Here is an 18,104-nt window from a genome sequence, read left to right on the forward strand (position 1 = left end):
ACTAGTAATTCTGGTAAAATTAGCTGGTCGCACAAACCACGGTTGTTGTGAAGAGTAACGTTATTGCGGCAAACGAGCTACCCTTATGGAAGGTCACGGGAACCTAACCAATGCGAAAGCACCTCACCCATATCGCTCTGGAAATTATAGGGCGATGTGTTGCCGTGATTCCTGCACGGCAGTTCACACTGGTCGAAACGTTACCTCTCGGCAGCGCACTTTCCGCGCAAAAGAAAGACAGGTGCACGCCATCGCGCTTGCCTCAGTAAACATATGTTGTGCAACGTGAGAATTCTTCCATTTACTGATTGTACAAGATGATTTTTATAACAACACACCTTTTAGCAGAGCACCTCCTCGCTTTGAGCGTTCATGGCGCCATGCGTACGCGCTCCGTCGAAAGTGCACGACGTCATGATGACCGTACGTTGGCTCGCTAGAAATATTTGTTGGCAAGCACTTTATAGCTTGTTTCGCAGCTAATACAAACACAACCGACGCTTGCTCAAAGAGAACAGCCCGACTCACAGGAGCTGTCGAACACTTCGCACAGCCGGTACCACGTGATGTCGTTCTATGGGTCACAGAAAGTTTCCGGCAGATGGCGCCATGGTGTTTTTTCGCCCCCTATACTCTAATGAAGGTTTTGTGTGATAAGAACAAATGTTCGACGATATAGAGTGCAACATGTTTAAAAAACGTTGTTAATGATTTAGAGTACGAGGTAGTCTTCTGTGGGTAGCACATAGCCGTGCCGTGCGGCTCAGACGAGTAAACGAAAGCTCTGCTGTGTGTTTAGAAAAAAGTAGTTAACGATTTAGAGTACGAAGTACTCTACTATGCGAGAGCGTAAAGCCGTCCCTAGCCAGCGCATAGAGAAATAAAAAAAAGGTTAAGAGTGGACACTCCCGTAGACCCCAGCGGCCCAATCGACCCTAGCACACCTGGTGGTTGGTGAGAGCAAGTGGCGTGCGCTTCCTGTTTCGGTTTCACTGGCGCAATTTTTGAATTAGTTTGCGTAACCGACGTTTGGCTATGACGAAAGATCATGATTTCACACCACTTTTCATCGCCCAAATGGATAGTTTTTGTAGGTCGTTTTGATTTAGCGATTCCCTGTTTTGTTTTGTTCAGTGGTTCGTGCGAATTATTCGTGACGTAATTTTTATTTCGATTAAGTTATAATAAAAAGAGATGCATGTAATGATAATTCACTACGGTTGTATTCATCGCGCTTGTGTTTTTTCTTTTGGAACAAGTGATCAATGTATATATCAGTCAAAGAGACAGAGTATCCGCAATGTTTTATTCAAAGGCAAGGTAAGGTGGTATGCGGAAGCAACTCATCCCAGGCTTCTTGTGGGTTCTGCCATTGTTGAAGCACCCCGATAGACAGCAGTAGCTACCGTAGCTTGGACCGCCGGACGGCATGGCATCAGCGCGGTCTGAAAATGTTAGTAAGTGGATGCTTCGCTGTCAAATTACGAAAAAGATATGTGCACGTCATAAGTGTACCAGCAAACCCCTTTGAATGATTAGCTAATCGATGCACAATACAAAACCAGTGATACATCTCTGACTCATAAAACTCTGACTTACAAAGATAGACGTCAAGACCACGTACAAAGATCTCCAGAAGTTTCCAGGCCGCTATCCCTTGTAATGCAATGGTATCGCGGCCTGGGAACTTTAGAACACCTTCGTACGTACGCAGTATCAGCAGTACCTTGGGAAGAAAAATCGTAGTTGAAATTTATGCGGTAAAATTATATTGGAAATGTCAAAAAAATTGTGAGCAGCTTGCACTAGTGGCACAAGGCTAGCGAAAAAACGAAGATGATGGGCACTTGGCTAGTCCAGATTGGCCTCCGGCACACCAAGAATTATTCGTGTTCCGAGCCTTTGGGAAACGCGTCGTGAAGCATGCGAGGCCCAGCGAATGCTTCTCAATATTTTGCACCGAGCCTATGACATAGCTGCCCAGCTACGCTCAGCGCACAGACGCTCGCGTCCGTGGCAGACGCAGCACGCGTCGCCTCGGCTTGACGCCGTGCCGCCTTTGCTATACTGCATACGTTGCACAATGTTCCCGTCTAGCCGCCGCATAGAGCCACAAACTTTCTTTTTAGCGAACCTCCCAGTCCTTACAAGCTTCAGAAAAAGGTTACAACTGCGTGAATGAGACAACACGTAAGAAACAAACTCGCACATTCGAAGCGCAACGTGTGTGTGTGCATCTTTCTATGTTTGTTGCATGGTGTCTTATTCGCGCAAGTGTAACCGTTTTCTGAAAAAATGACCCAACAAGACCAACAACATGTCATTCAACAAGCTTCGCTTGAAAACATGCCTCACCTGTTATCTCACGCACGAAAACGCCGACGCAGCCGACGTTGACGAAAGCGACGAAAGCTTCTCGCTGTCAGTCATGCATGGGCTTGTCGCTGGGTAGATGGTGTTTACGACAGTACGGCTGAAAAAAAATAATCGCGTAAGGTGTGTTGAATAAATTGTTTTTATGTATAAAGAACATACCAAATTTGGGCGTATAATTATTATTTTGTAAAAAAAATTCTGTTACATTGATTATAACAGTTTTTTTTTTTTGCGCTTGCGCCCTCTGATGTTTGGTGAGAGCACTAGTTAGTTACGTAGTCGTGACGCACTTCCTGAGGCCAGGTTTCGCGGAGTGTCCGCTCTTGTCTTCTTCTTTCTCTATGGCCAGCGTCCATGGGAGGCTTCAAAGAAAGCTTATACTGCTTAAAAAGGCGTTGAAGGCGAGAGCCTGTTTCAGCCAGTTAATATAACATTAAAGTTTTTCATTGTGACACTGCTTTGAGGCAAGGGAATGGGACGTGCCGACAAATTTTATGGCAGCCTGGTGTTAGTGCATAGATGCAGATAAGACTGTTTTATAAAGGAACAGCTGACTTTTTTGTTATGACATAGCTAATAGTTACTTCAGCTAAAAGAAAATGACTTTTGACAGACGTTAATTAGCAGGGTGCTCAAAAATGTGAGGGGCAAGCGACTATGACACAGCGGGCGTAGTTATGTAACCGACTATGCATGGGAGAAACAACGTTGGCAGATGCTACAAAAAAAAAAAAGAAAACAAGTGAGTAATCAATATTAAAGAAGCCTAAATAAGCGGAAATCCAGGTATGGCACCTTCGTAAAGAGATTTTTCTTGTTTTAGCTGTATATCTGAAAAACTGCGCTATATTTTGCTGCGAAACTTTGCGTGAGAAATGAGGACGCTTGTGGCTTCAGCTTGTACAAATTCAACTCTAGATATCTTTCCTCACTTCCTTCCGATAGAGTGCCATATTTCATACTGAGACACAAAATGAAATTTACCTTTTCTTAAAGAACCAAAAATATTGTGATTATAAAATTCCGCACACTTATGCAGCACCATAGTGGTATTAATCTGAACTTGGTTCCTACATTCATTTCGCACAAAAAAATTGTTCTCAGTAGTCACGTGATGTGAGAAACTTTGCAATTATTCTTTTTTCCCTTAATGGTAACTTCAACAAACTTTCAAAGTTATCTGGGAAAATATACGCGCCGAACGTGCTCATAACGGACAGCATTTCTTACGACAGAAAAGCGTTTTGGTGGTAAAATCTGCGCTCAAGGATTTCGAAGATAGTATGAAGTGAATAGATGCAACCGATCTATCCATAAATATTATAAATATGAATACACGCAGGAACAACGACGGAAAAGAGCCCACGCATCCGTGAATAAGCGTGGTCATAGGCGCCATTTTGAAAGAGGTTGGTGCACTCCTACCCGCTCCCCGATCCGTGGATTTGCTCCATAGACGGTGTAATATTTGGATGTGAAGCAGCTCTTTGACTAACCTGTGCAACGCTGTCCGCCCGTGTCTCCGTGCCAACGCGTCGCACCGCGTTCCCCCCGCTGCAGATGTTGCAACGATGCCAAGTAGATCAAATCGCAGCTGCACGTTGACGTCACACACTACCTCACCCGCAGCAGCTGCCGTCTCCTGCTAACACACCTATGTGGTGTTGCTCCTCCGCCCGCTCGCAACACACTTCACTCCCGCTTCACCCTCTCCACCGCCCGCAAAGCTCGACCGCACATCGAGTGGAAACACCTTTTCGGCTCATTTATCTGCGATAGAACTTACACGAAACCCAACCCACCTTCCGTGTCCTTGCGTTTCAAAGAAACTTTTACTCCACGCGCTACCCGCACAGCCACAATGCACGTTCTGGAACCACTGCTGCACACAAGTGAAATTCTCGATTACTATGGAAACTCGCGCCATCTTTACCCAAAATCTCCACGAGACGCTTACAGACGAACACCTTCTTGTATCGTGCAGCCACCCAGCATTTCATGCCGTGTATATACGGCTACTGTGCGTTTTGTGGGGTGCTGGCCGACACGTACCACTTAATAGCAGTATGCCCAGCCATACCTTTTTCTTTTTCAACCCCCTTCTACGTATCCACAGAAGATGCTTGGAAGGAGTTCCTGATCGGCTGCTCCACCCGCGATGTTCAGCGCTCCCTGCGGCCCGTGCCCGAGCATCCATGAGCTCCGGTAGACTTCTGCAATAAGAGGACCACCCAAGTGAATTTGTAGTGCAACTCTCAGTGGTTTTCTGCATAAATGTTTTTTCCACCACCACCGCCGCCGCCCCCCCCCCCCCCAGGCTCTCTATGAAAGTGTCCTCGTTGAGGTCATGGAGCTTTGTCGTGCCCAACGAATAGTTTGCAATTTGAAGTGATGTGAGCCACCACCGACGCCTTTGCCACCGTGTTGAATCTGTGGCCAGCTGTTTAGACGACGTGTTTGAGCTAGTGCAGCCAAAGCCGTGAAGCGGAAAAAGAATCCGCTTTCGCGTGACGAAAAAATCGGTCTCGGAACGATTTTTTTTTCAATCCGCTATCGCGGCATGGTTTTCCGGCTGCCTAGGTGGCTAAGCGAGTGAAACTGCGGCGAGTTTTGCCGTTGTCGTTCCCTTCGAGGCCAAGTGTGATCGTGAACGTGGCTCAGCAGGCTCAGCATGATTGATTGATTGATATGTGGGGTTTAACGTCCCAAAACCACCATATGATTATGGGAGACGCCGTAGCGGAGGGCTCCGGAAATTTCGACCACCTGGGGTTCTTTAACGTGCACCCAAATCTGAGCACACGGGCCTACAACATTTCCGCTTCCATCGGAAATGCAGCCGCCGCAGCCGGGATTCGAACCCGCGACCTGCGGGTTAGCAGCCGAGTACCTTAGCCACTAGACCACCGCGGCGGGGCCAGGCTCAGAATGGCCGCGCCCCGCGCAGCGCCAGTGCACCTGGAACGGCTGCTCATGGAATCAGTGGCGTAGGTGCGTACGAGCGTGCCGCTATTTCTGTACTAAAAAAAGCCAAGTAAGAGTGCTGCCGCGGCCATGGCGCCTAACACAGAGCAGCGCTAGTACACTCTACTGTAGCAGTACGGTCACCCGCATGGCTGATGACGCGTCAGCACTTAGCAGATGACTTGTACGTCGCTGCGCGCATGCGTCTCGAGGGGGCGCGCGAATCGAGGCACCCTAGCGCCACTAAGAATGACTAAGCTTTGATGCGTGGCCGTGCCTCCTGCAACTTCGCTCCGCGGAGCGCAGCCAAGTTGAGCCGTGTTCCCAAGAGTGTACGGCACTATACCAACAAGCCCACAAACACATTATATCAGTGCAATCGCACCCTCACGCCACACTCGCAACATGTCAGAGCCGTTCCGTTTCCACTGGGAAGTGAAAGGGCTTCTAAAAGTGAGAAATGAAGAAAGAAAGAAATACTGTAGTGTGTCATGCATGCACACGTCAAGATTCACTTGTCTCCATTTTGCTAGATAAGGGAACAATTTCTGTATATTTTATTTTGTTTCTTATTTCATCAGGCGAAGAAGGTGCAAACGACACTGGAGGATGTCATCAAGTCCAGACAAGAGCTACAATCGCAGGAACAACAACCGCACGTGAGTATACAGTTCGTGTACTTGTCCGTTAAAAAAATGTTAAAATAATTATAATCACTATCGTTGCTGAGTTGCAAATGAGCACTCGTTTGCGGCAATTCTGGCAATTTCTCGACATCAACTCATTCTGAGAAAATTCACAGCTTATGCTCAGTTTGGTACCTCGATGATCTCTGCCAAGTTACATCATAACCGCAGCCTCAATTTAAAAAAAATATTTAGTAGTTTTCTCTCCATGCGTTTTAATACATGGCACCAAGGAGATAGCTATGTAGCATAGGTTACTCAATATCTGCCCGAGTGGCAGCTGAAAACAGATGTACGCTCAAATGGCTGGAAAAGCTAGCGCACTTCGTGGTGTCGTTGAATGACTTCGCAACTTCTCATAGGCATGCGCAGAAGGGGCTTTTTACATAATTGGAAGGGGATGTGTACTCAGGGTTGAACCTCCCTTGTCAATACTTAGACTATAGGGTTTGGCCATTGAGCGTTCCCTCTTTTCTTGAAGTAGAACGCTAGAAACGAGGGAGTAAGTGGTATGCTCTTCGCAGAAACACACGATTGTTCCTTTTTCATGCTTGTATGCATTGCGCAGCTTCTTTTTATTAGGACTTGATCAACGGAAAAGGGGGGGGGGGAGGTAGTTGCTGCGATAATATTTGCACCCCCGGCCTTATTAAATAGATGGAGATTTCTACACACTCCTATGACCTATCCATACGCACTCCTATGACCTATCGAACACCCATGACCTATCTGAGTTGTTCTTCCTTATTGCCAGCACCTTAGAAGGAAAACAGAGCACGCAATAAGGAGTTGGTTTTTCCTACTAGAACATGCCAATCGTTGCTAATGTGCACCGAGAAACAGAAGACTCCGATCGGACACAGAGACCGACAGTTAGCTTTTAGTTAACGCGGACATAACGAATGTTTATTGTTCAACAACGCACTGGAGAAATCCCTCATCGGCACTACCTTGGAGGTCAAGATACAGTGTCTATATATAAGGGTTGGCCCGCGAACGGTTTCTCAGCACGATCTATCAATTTTATTGAATCATGAAACTCGCTAGCAGACGCTGCCTGCGTTGCGGGGTGATAGATGGGGGGGGGGGGGGGGCGTAGGAGAGGAGAGAGAGAGAGGAGGAAGGCACGTGCATGCGCAATGGGGGTGTAAACGGAGCACGGAGGATAGCCTTGAAAAGAGGGGGGAGGGCAACCGCATGTTGGCGACGAAGTGTCATTAATGTTTGAATGAGAATGATCGCATGAATACTCATGAATTGCGACTAGAAGTTTAAATTTCAGTCGATTACAACATACCAAGTTTATTACGGTTTTGCCAGGCACACACTTTTAAAGGCACACTAAAGCCAACTATTAGGTCGACGTTGATCGTTGAAATAGCGGTGCAGAAACCTTGTAGTGTTACATTTGTGTCAATGAAGGGCCTATTTTAAAATAAAATCATGTTTTAGTGGTCTGCATTAGGTTGATGATTGATTTGTGGGGTTTAACGTCCCAAAACTACCATATGGTTATGAGAGACGCCGTAGTGGAGGGCTCCGGAAATTTTGACCACCTGGGGTTCTTTAACGTGCACCCAAATCTGAGCACGCGGGCCTACAACATTTCCGCCTCCATCGGAAATGCAGCCGCCACAGTCGGGATTCGAACCTGCGTCCTGCGGGTCAGCAGCCGAGGTCTGCATTAGGTTAGCGCACTTCAAACTACCCGCTTCAAGAAGCGGACCACCCGCTTCAAGAAGCGGACCGACCAGACCGACTCACGTCACTATTGCCCTGCACAACGTTGCCTGGCTTTACTGCGCCAGTAGCAGCAGACCGAAAGCAACGGGAGCCACAGCAGCAACAACGGCCATTGATCAATTTCCCTCCATTGGCTTCGAGATTCCAGACGTTTTTTGGTTCAGCTGCGGCCCACTAGATGGCACCACCTGTCCCATAATGGCTAGGTGGCATGAGTCATCACTCGATCTAGAGGGCACAGCCGTATACGTCCGTCCGTCCGTCCGTCCATCCATCCATCCGTCCATCCACGTGAAAACTGAATTTTTGACCACTCGTGCCATTCCCCGTAGTATAACGCCTGGAGGTCCTTTTTTTTCATGAATCAAATAGGAACAAACAACAAGCATTTTTTTTTGCGTCTCTTGATGCACGCAAGGTTCTTTATTTAGTGCAGCTTGATTGATTATCAAAGATTAATTGTAGGCGGTCCGTGTGATGTCATCGGGATCATTTTGAAAATGTCCTACTGCTGCGCATGTGTTCTCGTGCATTTCACTTAATTTCCCGCTAAGTAAGGCACTGTTCTTGATAAAATATTCGTTTTTGATGTCATACACTAAACTTTCAATCTGACGTAAATTGTTATTGGGTTTTAGTGTCCCTTTAAATGCGAAGCATTTCTTTGCAAACTTCAGAGACGTAGAGCGTATCTATCTATCTATCTATCTATCTATCTATCTATCTATCTATCTATCTATCTATCTATCTATCTATCTATCTATCTATCTATCTATCTATCTATCTATCTATCTATCTATCTATCTATCTATCTATCTATCTATCTATCTATCTATCTATCTATCTATCTATCTATCTATCTATCTATCTATCTATCTATCTATCTATCTATCTATCTATCTATCTATCTATCTATCTATCTATCTATCTATCTATCTATCTATCTATCTATCTATCTATCTATCTATCTATCTATCTATCTATCTATCTATCTATCTATCTATCTATCTATCTATCTATCTATCTATCTATCTATCTATCTATCTATCTATCTATCTATCTATCTATCTATCTATCTATCTATCTATCTATCTATCTATCTATCTATCTATCTATCTATCTATCTATCTATCTATCTATCTATCTATCTATCTATCTATCTATCTATCTATCTATCTATCTATCTATCTATCTATCTATCTATCTATCTATCTATCTATCTATCTATCTATCTATCTATCTATCTATCTATCTATCTATCTATCTATCTATCTATCTATCTATCTATCTATCTATCTATCTATCTATCTATCTATCTATCTATCTATCTATCTATCTATCTATCTATCTATCTATCTATCTATCTATCTATCTATCTATCTATCTATCTATCTATCTATCTATCTATCTATCTATCTATCTATCTATCTATCTATCTATCTATCTATCTATCTATCTATCTATCTATCTATCTATCTATCTATCTATCTATCTATCTATCTATCTATCTATCTATCTATCTATCTATCTATCTATCTATCTATCTATCTATCTATCTATCTATCTATCTATCTATCTATCTATCTATCTATCTATCTATCTATCTATCTATCTATCTATCTATCTATCTATCTATCTATCTATCTATCTATCTATCTATCTATCTATCTATCTATCTATCTATCTATCTATCTATCTATCTATCTATCTATCTATCTATCTATCTATCTATCTATCTATCTATCTATCTATCTATCTATCTATCTATCTATCTATCTATCTATCTATCTATCTATCTATCTATCTATCTATCTATCTATCTATCTATCTATCTATCTATCTATCTATCTATCTATCTATCTATCTATCTATCTATCTATCTATCTATCTATCTATCTATCTATCTATCTATCTATCTATCTATCTATCTATCTATCTATCTATCTATCTATCTATCTATCTATCTATCTATCTATCTATCTATCTATCTATCTATCTATCTATCTATCTATCTATCTATCTATCTATCTATCTATCTATCTATCTATCTATCTATCTATCTATCTATCTATCTATCTATCTATCTATCTATCTATCTATCTATCTATCTATCTATCTATCTATCTATCTATCTATCTATCTATCTATCTATCTATCTATCTATCTATCTATCTATGACTTTTAGCTCTCCTGGCCGTTTCGTTAATGGTATCAATACCAAATTTGGTATGAGATAACATGACTGTATGACGAGTCTGATTCACAAGTCATAAGCTGAATATCACGACATGAATGTAATGAATGTCATAATTTAAATATTATGGTCTTGCTGCCCTTGCGGAGGTTCCGTTCACACGAAATGTTGTAAATTTGGCATGGCATGACATGACTGCATGGCAAACACAAGTGACAGACCTGAAGGTAGAAATCATGAAACGCATGTCGTGTGAGTCTCGAGTCATCACTACACGCCACGCTCAAGGTATGCTCGAAGTCGTTTCACTAGCTTCACACATACTGATGTTACGTGACGTGAATGCATGACAAAGGTATGTGAGTGGTGCAACATGATAATCATGACATGGGTGTCACTTAACAACATGACTACATGCCACACTCATGATGCGCTCCCGGCCGTTTCGCTAGCTTCACATGTGCCAAACTTGGTATTACGTCACGTGAATGAATGAAGAAGGTATGTGACCGATGCAAACACGATAATCATGAGATGCGTATCATGTAACAATATGACTACGTGACGCACTCACGATGCGCTCGGAGCTGTTTCGCTAGCTTCACATGTGCCAAACTTGGTATTACGTCACGTGAATGAAGGAAGAACGTATGTGACCGATGCAAACACGACAATCATGAGATGCGTATCATGTAAGAACATGACAACATGCCACGTTGCTTTGACTCATGCGCGTTTGAGCGCGCCCGGCCTCTCTCCGTCACGAAGCTAGGCAGACGCGGTACTTCCTGGGTAACGTCGTAGGCACGAAATGCAGCATGTTACATTTCGCGCCGGTTGCCGCCGGGCCGCGCCGGCAGACGCGATCGCGCCTGGCGTCAGACTATAGAGTGCTCGTGTTTTGCTAGCGTAGCATCGCTGCGCCCAGCGTGCGCGCACGTCAGCGTTACGTCGGAGTACATTGGGCCCTTCATGATGCACTCGCCGCCATTTTGCTAGCTTCACATATACCAAATTTGGTGCTACGTGACTTGAATGGACGACGAGTGTAAATGACACGTCCAAACATGATAATCATGGCGTCCGGGTCATGTAAAACTGGACTACATGCTACGTTCATAGCACGTTCTAGGCCATTTCGCTGACTCCACTAATAGTAAATTTGGTATCAGGTGACGCGAATAGACGACAAAGGTAACTAATACGCCCAAACATGATAATCATGTTATGGAAGTCATGTAAGGCATAATTTACTGTTACGGTAGCTTCACATATACCAAGTTCGGTATTACGGGACGTGAATAGATAACGAAGGTATGCGACAGGTGCAAGCATGATAAATAGATCCGCCTCATGTAACAACATGAATACGTGCCACGCTCATGATGCGCTCGTGGCCGTTCGCTAGCTTCACATATACCAAATTCGGTATTGCATGACGTATATAGACGACAAGGTAAATGACACGTCCAAACATGTTAATCATGATATGCGTGTAATGTGAAACATGACTTCATGGAACGCTCATAGCGTGCTCGCGGCCGTTTGTATAGTTCCCTATATACTAAATTTGGTATTACATGACGGGAATGGACAACAAATGAGGAAACGTTCAAGCATGATAATTATGGCATGCGTGTCATGTAAAACTCGACTAGATGCTACGCTCATAGCACGCTCGTACCCATTTCGCTAGCTCCACAAACACCAAATTTGGTATTGGCTGACGTGAATAGATGACGAAGGTAAGTTACGCGTCCAAACATGATAGTCATTACATGCAAATCATGCATGGCATAATTCATCTCCGCTTAGTAACGTTGTGCTGATTTTAAAGTGGCATATCAACCTCCCTCATTCGTGCTTCGCATATCGTCGATTCCCACTGTACGTGGGATCTGTAATTTTTTTCGTAATCTTTTGTTTAACCGCGACAAGCTGCCCAGACGCGTACACTATGACGGCTACGACACGCTTCACATGATGATTTCACATCGTAGCAAGCGACCCGATTGCCACTTGCTACAATGTGCAGACATAAAAACAGACTGAATAACGAGATTTAAAACAAAATACGACCGCTTTCTCACTCTTCGCGTGAGATGAGAATGTAAAAGATGTAGCCGATACCTTGGATTCCTTGAAGTGCGCGCTGATAAAAAGCATCGAGAGCAAATTGCAACCGAAGCGAGGACAAGGGCGCACCTATGTTGCCGGGAATCGCCCCACTGGCTTTCGGACGACGAGCGATCTTTTCTAGTATTCCAGAAACACGCGACGCGACAAGCGGCGGCAACGGATGAGCCCCCGCGACAGCAAATCTTGTCGCTCGTCGCTGCTTGTCGCTGTCGCGAGGAAATGACGTGCATGTTAAGCCCTTAATGTGATCCGTAGCGGTGCCGGCAAGGGTTGCAACAGGGGCTTTTGCCCCTCCCTTCCCGGCAACGCCAGCAGCTGCCCCTCAATGTCCCCATATTCCTCCGGCACTCCGCGTCCTAACCCGAAAACGACATCTTGCCGACGCCCATGGTACTGTTGCGTAGCGTATGTTTATCAGCTCGCGACTGCTTCTGCGCAGAGCTGATAAGACGAGCGGACGAGACGACGGTGAGTTAAACAAGGTTTATGTACAGCATATATACAGAGGCGTTACAATTTCGGCACTGGGGCCGACAGAGACTCGAAGAGCCGAGCTCTCCTCTCTAATACATAGGTCAACTTTTCGCCTAAGACCACCGATCGCGACACGCCGCAGGGCTTCTTTTATTTGCACCGGGTCCAACCAAAATGTCCAATCAGAAGCGCCGCTGGTCGTCAGGGCAGATTCCTCCAATGGGGTAGCCGCGCCATGCGTCCGACCACCAGACACGAGGACGCCGGCTCGCTGTCACATGCGCAGCTGACTCAATGCACGTGGGCCAGAGAGGCGCCGCGCGTGTTCACGCCGTTGAGGTGTTCGCGTTAGGCGGACTGCGGGCTGGCCTTGACCCAGATTGCCTTTTTCAGAGGCACGGACGTTTGACGAGGACTCGCTGGCATAACAGCACCCCCGCCGCCAGACAATGCACCGGAAAGACGAGCTGCTTCCACGGGGCTCGGATGTCAGGTGCGCTCGTTCGCCAGGTCCCTCCAGGTTCGCCTCCAGGGCCATGGGGAGAGTACAGCTCCAGACGGTTCCGGGAACACGTCCCATTTTTGACGACGGATCCCAGCTCCACTGGCTTGTCGCCACAACTTGTCGACCAGCTTCACTCGTCTCTTCTGACCATCTTCGGTTTCAGCACTTGTCGATGGTTCTGCAACTTGCCAAGAACGGATCGACAACAGACAACACACGACACACGCAAGTGCCTTCGGTCACCCGACAGAACACCAGACAAAGTATAATACAACATATACCTATCTACGTGTTTATCGGAATTTTGTTCCCTCTACATCAAGAGGCACATGTGGGACAAAAGACTCTTAAAATGACAACTCAAATTTTTTTCCCACGTACAACAACGTAACAAATTAGAATACCACAAAGTTGGCCCCTTGAGATCACTCTAAACGAGAGTGCTCAGCCCAGGTCGTGATGAGGTCAAAATTTTGCCCCGAATCGCCAGCGAGAAACCGAAAGGTTGAGAAGGTACTAACTAAACGCACGGCTCAATGCGTCTGCATTAGCGTTTAGCCTTCCTTTTTTGTAGCGATCGTCAAAGTTGTGCTGTTGGAGTATCATGATCCACCTCAGTAACCGGCCACTTTTATGCGACATGTTATTTAACCAGGTTAGAGGACAGTGGTCCGTTTCAACCACAAACCTCGAACCGGAGACATAACAAGCTAGCTTTTGAACGGCCCACACGAGGCAAGCGCATTCCTTTTCAGAGGTACTGTACGCCTCTTCCCTGCCGCTGAGTTTTCGACTTAAATACAAAACTGGCCTTTCGTTACCAGCCCCGTCCTCCTGGCACAATACAGCTCCCATGCCGCGATCACTCGCGTCGCATCGAATCACAAATCTCTTAGAGAAATCGGGTGCCATGAGAACAGGCTTTTCGCTTAGGGCCTGTTTTAGCTGGCGAAACGCAGTCTCCTTTTCTGAGTCCCATACTACTTTAACCGGCTCGGACTTTCGAAGCGCGTCAGTGAGAGGGCTGGCAATGCTAGAGTAATTTTGCACGTAATGCTGATAGTATCCAGCCAGGCCCAAGAATGCCCTTATCTCTGATTTTGTGGTTGGTCGTGGATAGTTCACGACAGCGGCTACCTTAATTTCTGAAGGTCTACGCCGGCCACGCCCCACAACGTGCCCCAGGTAAGACACCTCGCCACACCCTAGGTGACATTTAGTAGGTTTCACGGTAAGGCCAGCCTTTCTCAACCTGTTCAGCACGACGCGTAGATGCTCGACATGTTCTTCCCAGTTGTTGGAGAAGATGGCGACATCGTCAATATACGGCAGAGCGAACTCGGAGAGGCCTTTAAGAACGCGGTCCATTAAGCCTGAAAAACAAAAGGGTGCATTTTTCAATTCAAAGCTCAGCTTAAGTGGGCGATACGTTCAAAATGAAGAAACAAATGTGGCATAGCGGCTGGCACGCTCTGTAAGGGGGACTTGCCAATACCCTCGCACGAGGTCTAACGTGGAAATATAGCTGGACTGTGACACAGTTTCCACCCTCTCCTCTAGGTTTGGTATCGGGTAAGTTTGGTCTCGAGTTATTGCGTTAAGACGCCGGTAATCGATGCATGGCCTCGGATCTTTTTTGGCACCTGAACCAATATTAGAGGGGATGTATAGTCACTCTCGCCCGGTACTATGACTCCCAACTCCAGCATTTTATCGATCTCCTCTTTCATGATTTGCTTTTGCACGGGGGAACAACGATACGGCTTGCTACGGATTGGCTCCTCACAAGTTAGCTCGATATCGTGCTCGATCACCGTCGTGTTTCCGGGACGGTCCGAAAACACGTCTTGAAACTCGGAAACAATCCTTCTCAGGTCCTCCTTCTGGACTTCACTTAGCCTAGGCTCTAGGTTCAACTGCTCCAAGATTACCTCCGATCCCCTTTCGATTACATCACTAGAATTCAAAATTTCTTCTCCCTCTTCCTCTGCAGCATTCAACAGCAGATTTACGACCGCTTGACGTTGAACGTATGGTTTCATCAAGTTACTGTGGTAAATTTTGTTCGGCCGCCTTCCTAATTTCACTTCATAATTGGTATCAGAAAGCTTCGATATTACTTTGGCAGGCCCTTCCCAACGAACCTCAAGCTTGTTCTTTTTGGACGGCCGCAGCAGCATTACTTGACTACCAACTTCAAATGTGCGCTTCTTCGCCGATTTGTCGTAGTACTCCTTCGACAATACTTGTGCAGCCTTCATGTGGCTTTCCACAAGATCTTTCGTTTTTCCAAGCCTCTGAAGGAGGTCTAGAACATACGCAACTACATTAGGGTCCTCATCGAATCCCTCCCAGGACACGCGTAGCATTTGCAATGGTGTTCTCAAACTCCTGCCATACACAAGTTCTGCAGGGCTAAAACCAGTGCTCTCATGAGGAGCTGATCTTAAAGCGAACATAGCGGGAGGAATACACGCTTCCCAGTCGCATTTGTGCTCGTAGCAGAGAGCTCTCAGTATCCGTTTCAGAACGGAATGCATACGCTCTACCGGATTAGATTGCGGGTGATGGATCGAGCTGTGCACTACTTTTATTCCACATTTATCCATAAAGGTAGAGGTAAGGCAGCTGGTGAAGACACTACCATTGTCGCATTGGATTTCAGAAGGAAATCCGACGCGTGCAAAAATGGATAGCAGCGCATCCACGACATGAGGGGAATTGAGCTCCTTAAGGGGTATCGCTTCCGGAAATTTTGTGGCTACACAGAGAGCCGTCAGGATGTACCGACAACCTTGCCTTGACTCTGGCAATGGCCCGACTATATCAATTACTAGGCGCCGAAAAGGTTCTGTGATAATCGGCACAAGCTTCATGGGTGCCTTCTACTTGTCCGTGGATTTCCCCGCTCTCTGACAAGTGTCGCATGAGCGCACAAAGTCTTCGATATCCTTCCAGCATTTCGGCCAACAAAACTGAAGGGAAACTCTAGCCTTGCTTTTTTTTATGCCGAGATGCCCTTCCCATGCGTTTTCATGCGCCAGTTCCAATAGTTGGCGACGATACTTTTGTGGCACTAAGAGCTTCTCATACTTGCGACCTTGCGCATTTGTGTAGCTCCGATACAAAAGCCCCGCTTTCTCAAAAAAAGAAACATTCTTTTTCTTTTTTTCTAAGTTTACGCTTTCCATTAGCGCTTTAATCGAGAGGTCCTCACGCTGCTCTCGAATGAGCGTTTCTCGATCAACCCTCGACAGCTCACTCCAACTTTCCGCTACAGGCGAGAGCGTTGCAGCCCTCTCCCTCTGATCCAATGGCGCCATGTCGTCTCCCCTTTCTACGGAAACCGCGCTGGTCGGTCCGGCGACGGGCCGCTCGCGCGACTGCTCACATGACTCACGCGGAAAGTTTCCTCTCTGAGGTTCCGTCGACCCACCGACAAGGTCACTTGAGAGTTCACCGCTTTGAACAAGGTCAAGCTCTTGCGAGAGCTTCTGCGCTTGCGATCGCGTGAGGGCCATGTACGCTAAGTTGGGGAAGAACGATTTAGCCTGCTCTTTGAGAAGCTGCTCTGAGTTGTTGGAGAAGAGATAAGGAAAACGATCGGGAAGCGCGGCAGACACAGCCGCTTCGGTGCGAAGCTTACCGAACGGGCCTTCAATGACAACCGTGGCGATTGGTAAGCAAGCACTCTGCTCCTCGGCGACTTGCCTGATCCACGCGCATTCTCCTGTAAAGTCGTCCGGAGACACCAATGAAGGATGGACAACATCCATGGTTGCCGCGGAGTCTCTAAGTGCTCGACACGCTTTCCCATTTACACTAATTTCTTGGATATACGGCTCCAACAACCGCATGTTCTTTTCCGATTCTCTAATTGTTGCAAAAGCAAACTTTTGCTTACAGTTTATCGCGATGTGCCCTTCCTTTTTGCAGTTGTAGCAGATTAGTGGCTTCCGTGATTCAAACGCCCGTGTGGTATCAGTGCGTTGTTTAGAAACCTCACTCGATTTTTCCGCTTCTGTTTTCCCTTCCTCCACAGTGTCCTTCGTAAGAGACGGGTCCTTTTTGAAATTACGGTGCGGAGCGGGTTTCCGTTGATCAGGTTTCTTTGAAAAGCCCTCTTTTCTTTCATCCTTTTCAACGCGCACTGCCCTGCTATGCAACTTTCGGCGAGTATAATACTCCTCAGCTAACTCTGCTGCCTTGTTTAGCTGTACTTCACCAAGTTTGTCCTGCAGCCAAAGTTTGACATCCTCCTCGATGCAGCGGTAGAATTGCTCCAATGCAACGCATTCCACCACTTTATCGCGGTCGTCATAAACCCCTTCGCCCTTGAGCCATTCAATCAAATCGGCTTTAAGACGAAACGCGAAGTCAACGTGTGACTCATTCCCCTTTTTAGCATACCGGAACCTTTGCCTGAAAGCCTCGGGTGACAACTTATAACGTCTCAAGAGCACTTCCTTAACCTCGTCATAGCTCTCAAACGCTTCCCTCGACAAGCAAGTTATCGCGTCGGACACTTCGCCGGGAAGAAGAGCTAGCAGGTTCCGCGCCCAAAGAGACTGCTCCAAAGCATTTCGCTCACAGACGTGTTCAAACTTGACGAGATACTTCGCCATGTCCTCGCCTACTACGAACGGTGGCAGTTGATCCCGAATTCTAATACCGCTGACCTGAATCGTCGGAGAAGCTGCGCTAGGCGCCTGCGAACACTGTAGGATTGCCAATTCTATTCGTTTCATCTCGAGGCGCTCCTGTCTCTCGGCCTCCTCGCGACGTTCGCGCCTTTCAGCTTCTTCACGTTCGCGAGCTTCGCGCCTTTCAGCTTCTTCGCGAGCTTCGCGCCTTTCAGCTTCTTCACGTTCGCGAGCTTCTCGCCTTTCAGCCTCTTCACGTTCGCGAGCTCCTCGCCTTTCTTCACGTTCGCGAGCTTCTCGCCTTTCAGTTTCTTCACGTTCGCGAGCTTCTCGCTTTTCAGCCTCCTCGCGGCGTGCTTTGATATCCACCCAGACCTCAT

The 18,104-nt window shown here is 46.4% G+C and overlaps 1 protein-coding gene across 1 annotated transcript in view; it reads left to right on the top strand.

Annotated features, from left to right (window-relative positions):
* Window positions 1–18,104, top strand: part of LOC142791900 (uncharacterized) — a 67,725-nt gene that overhangs the window by 36,180 nt on the left and 13,441 nt on the right. Inside the window, exon 6 of the mRNA XM_075885576.1 lies at window positions 5,922–5,999. Coding sequence (XP_075741691.1) covers window positions 5,922–5,999 — 78 coding nt within the window. The remainder of the gene's footprint in view (window positions 1–5,921; window positions 6,000–18,104) is intronic.

This window comes from Rhipicephalus microplus, unplaced genomic scaffold (assembly GCF_043290135.1).
Source record: "Rhipicephalus microplus isolate Deutch F79 unplaced genomic scaffold, USDA_Rmic scaffold_198, whole genome shotgun sequence".
Taxonomy (NCBI): Eukaryota; Metazoa; Arthropoda; class Arachnida; order Ixodida; family Ixodidae; genus Rhipicephalus; species Rhipicephalus microplus.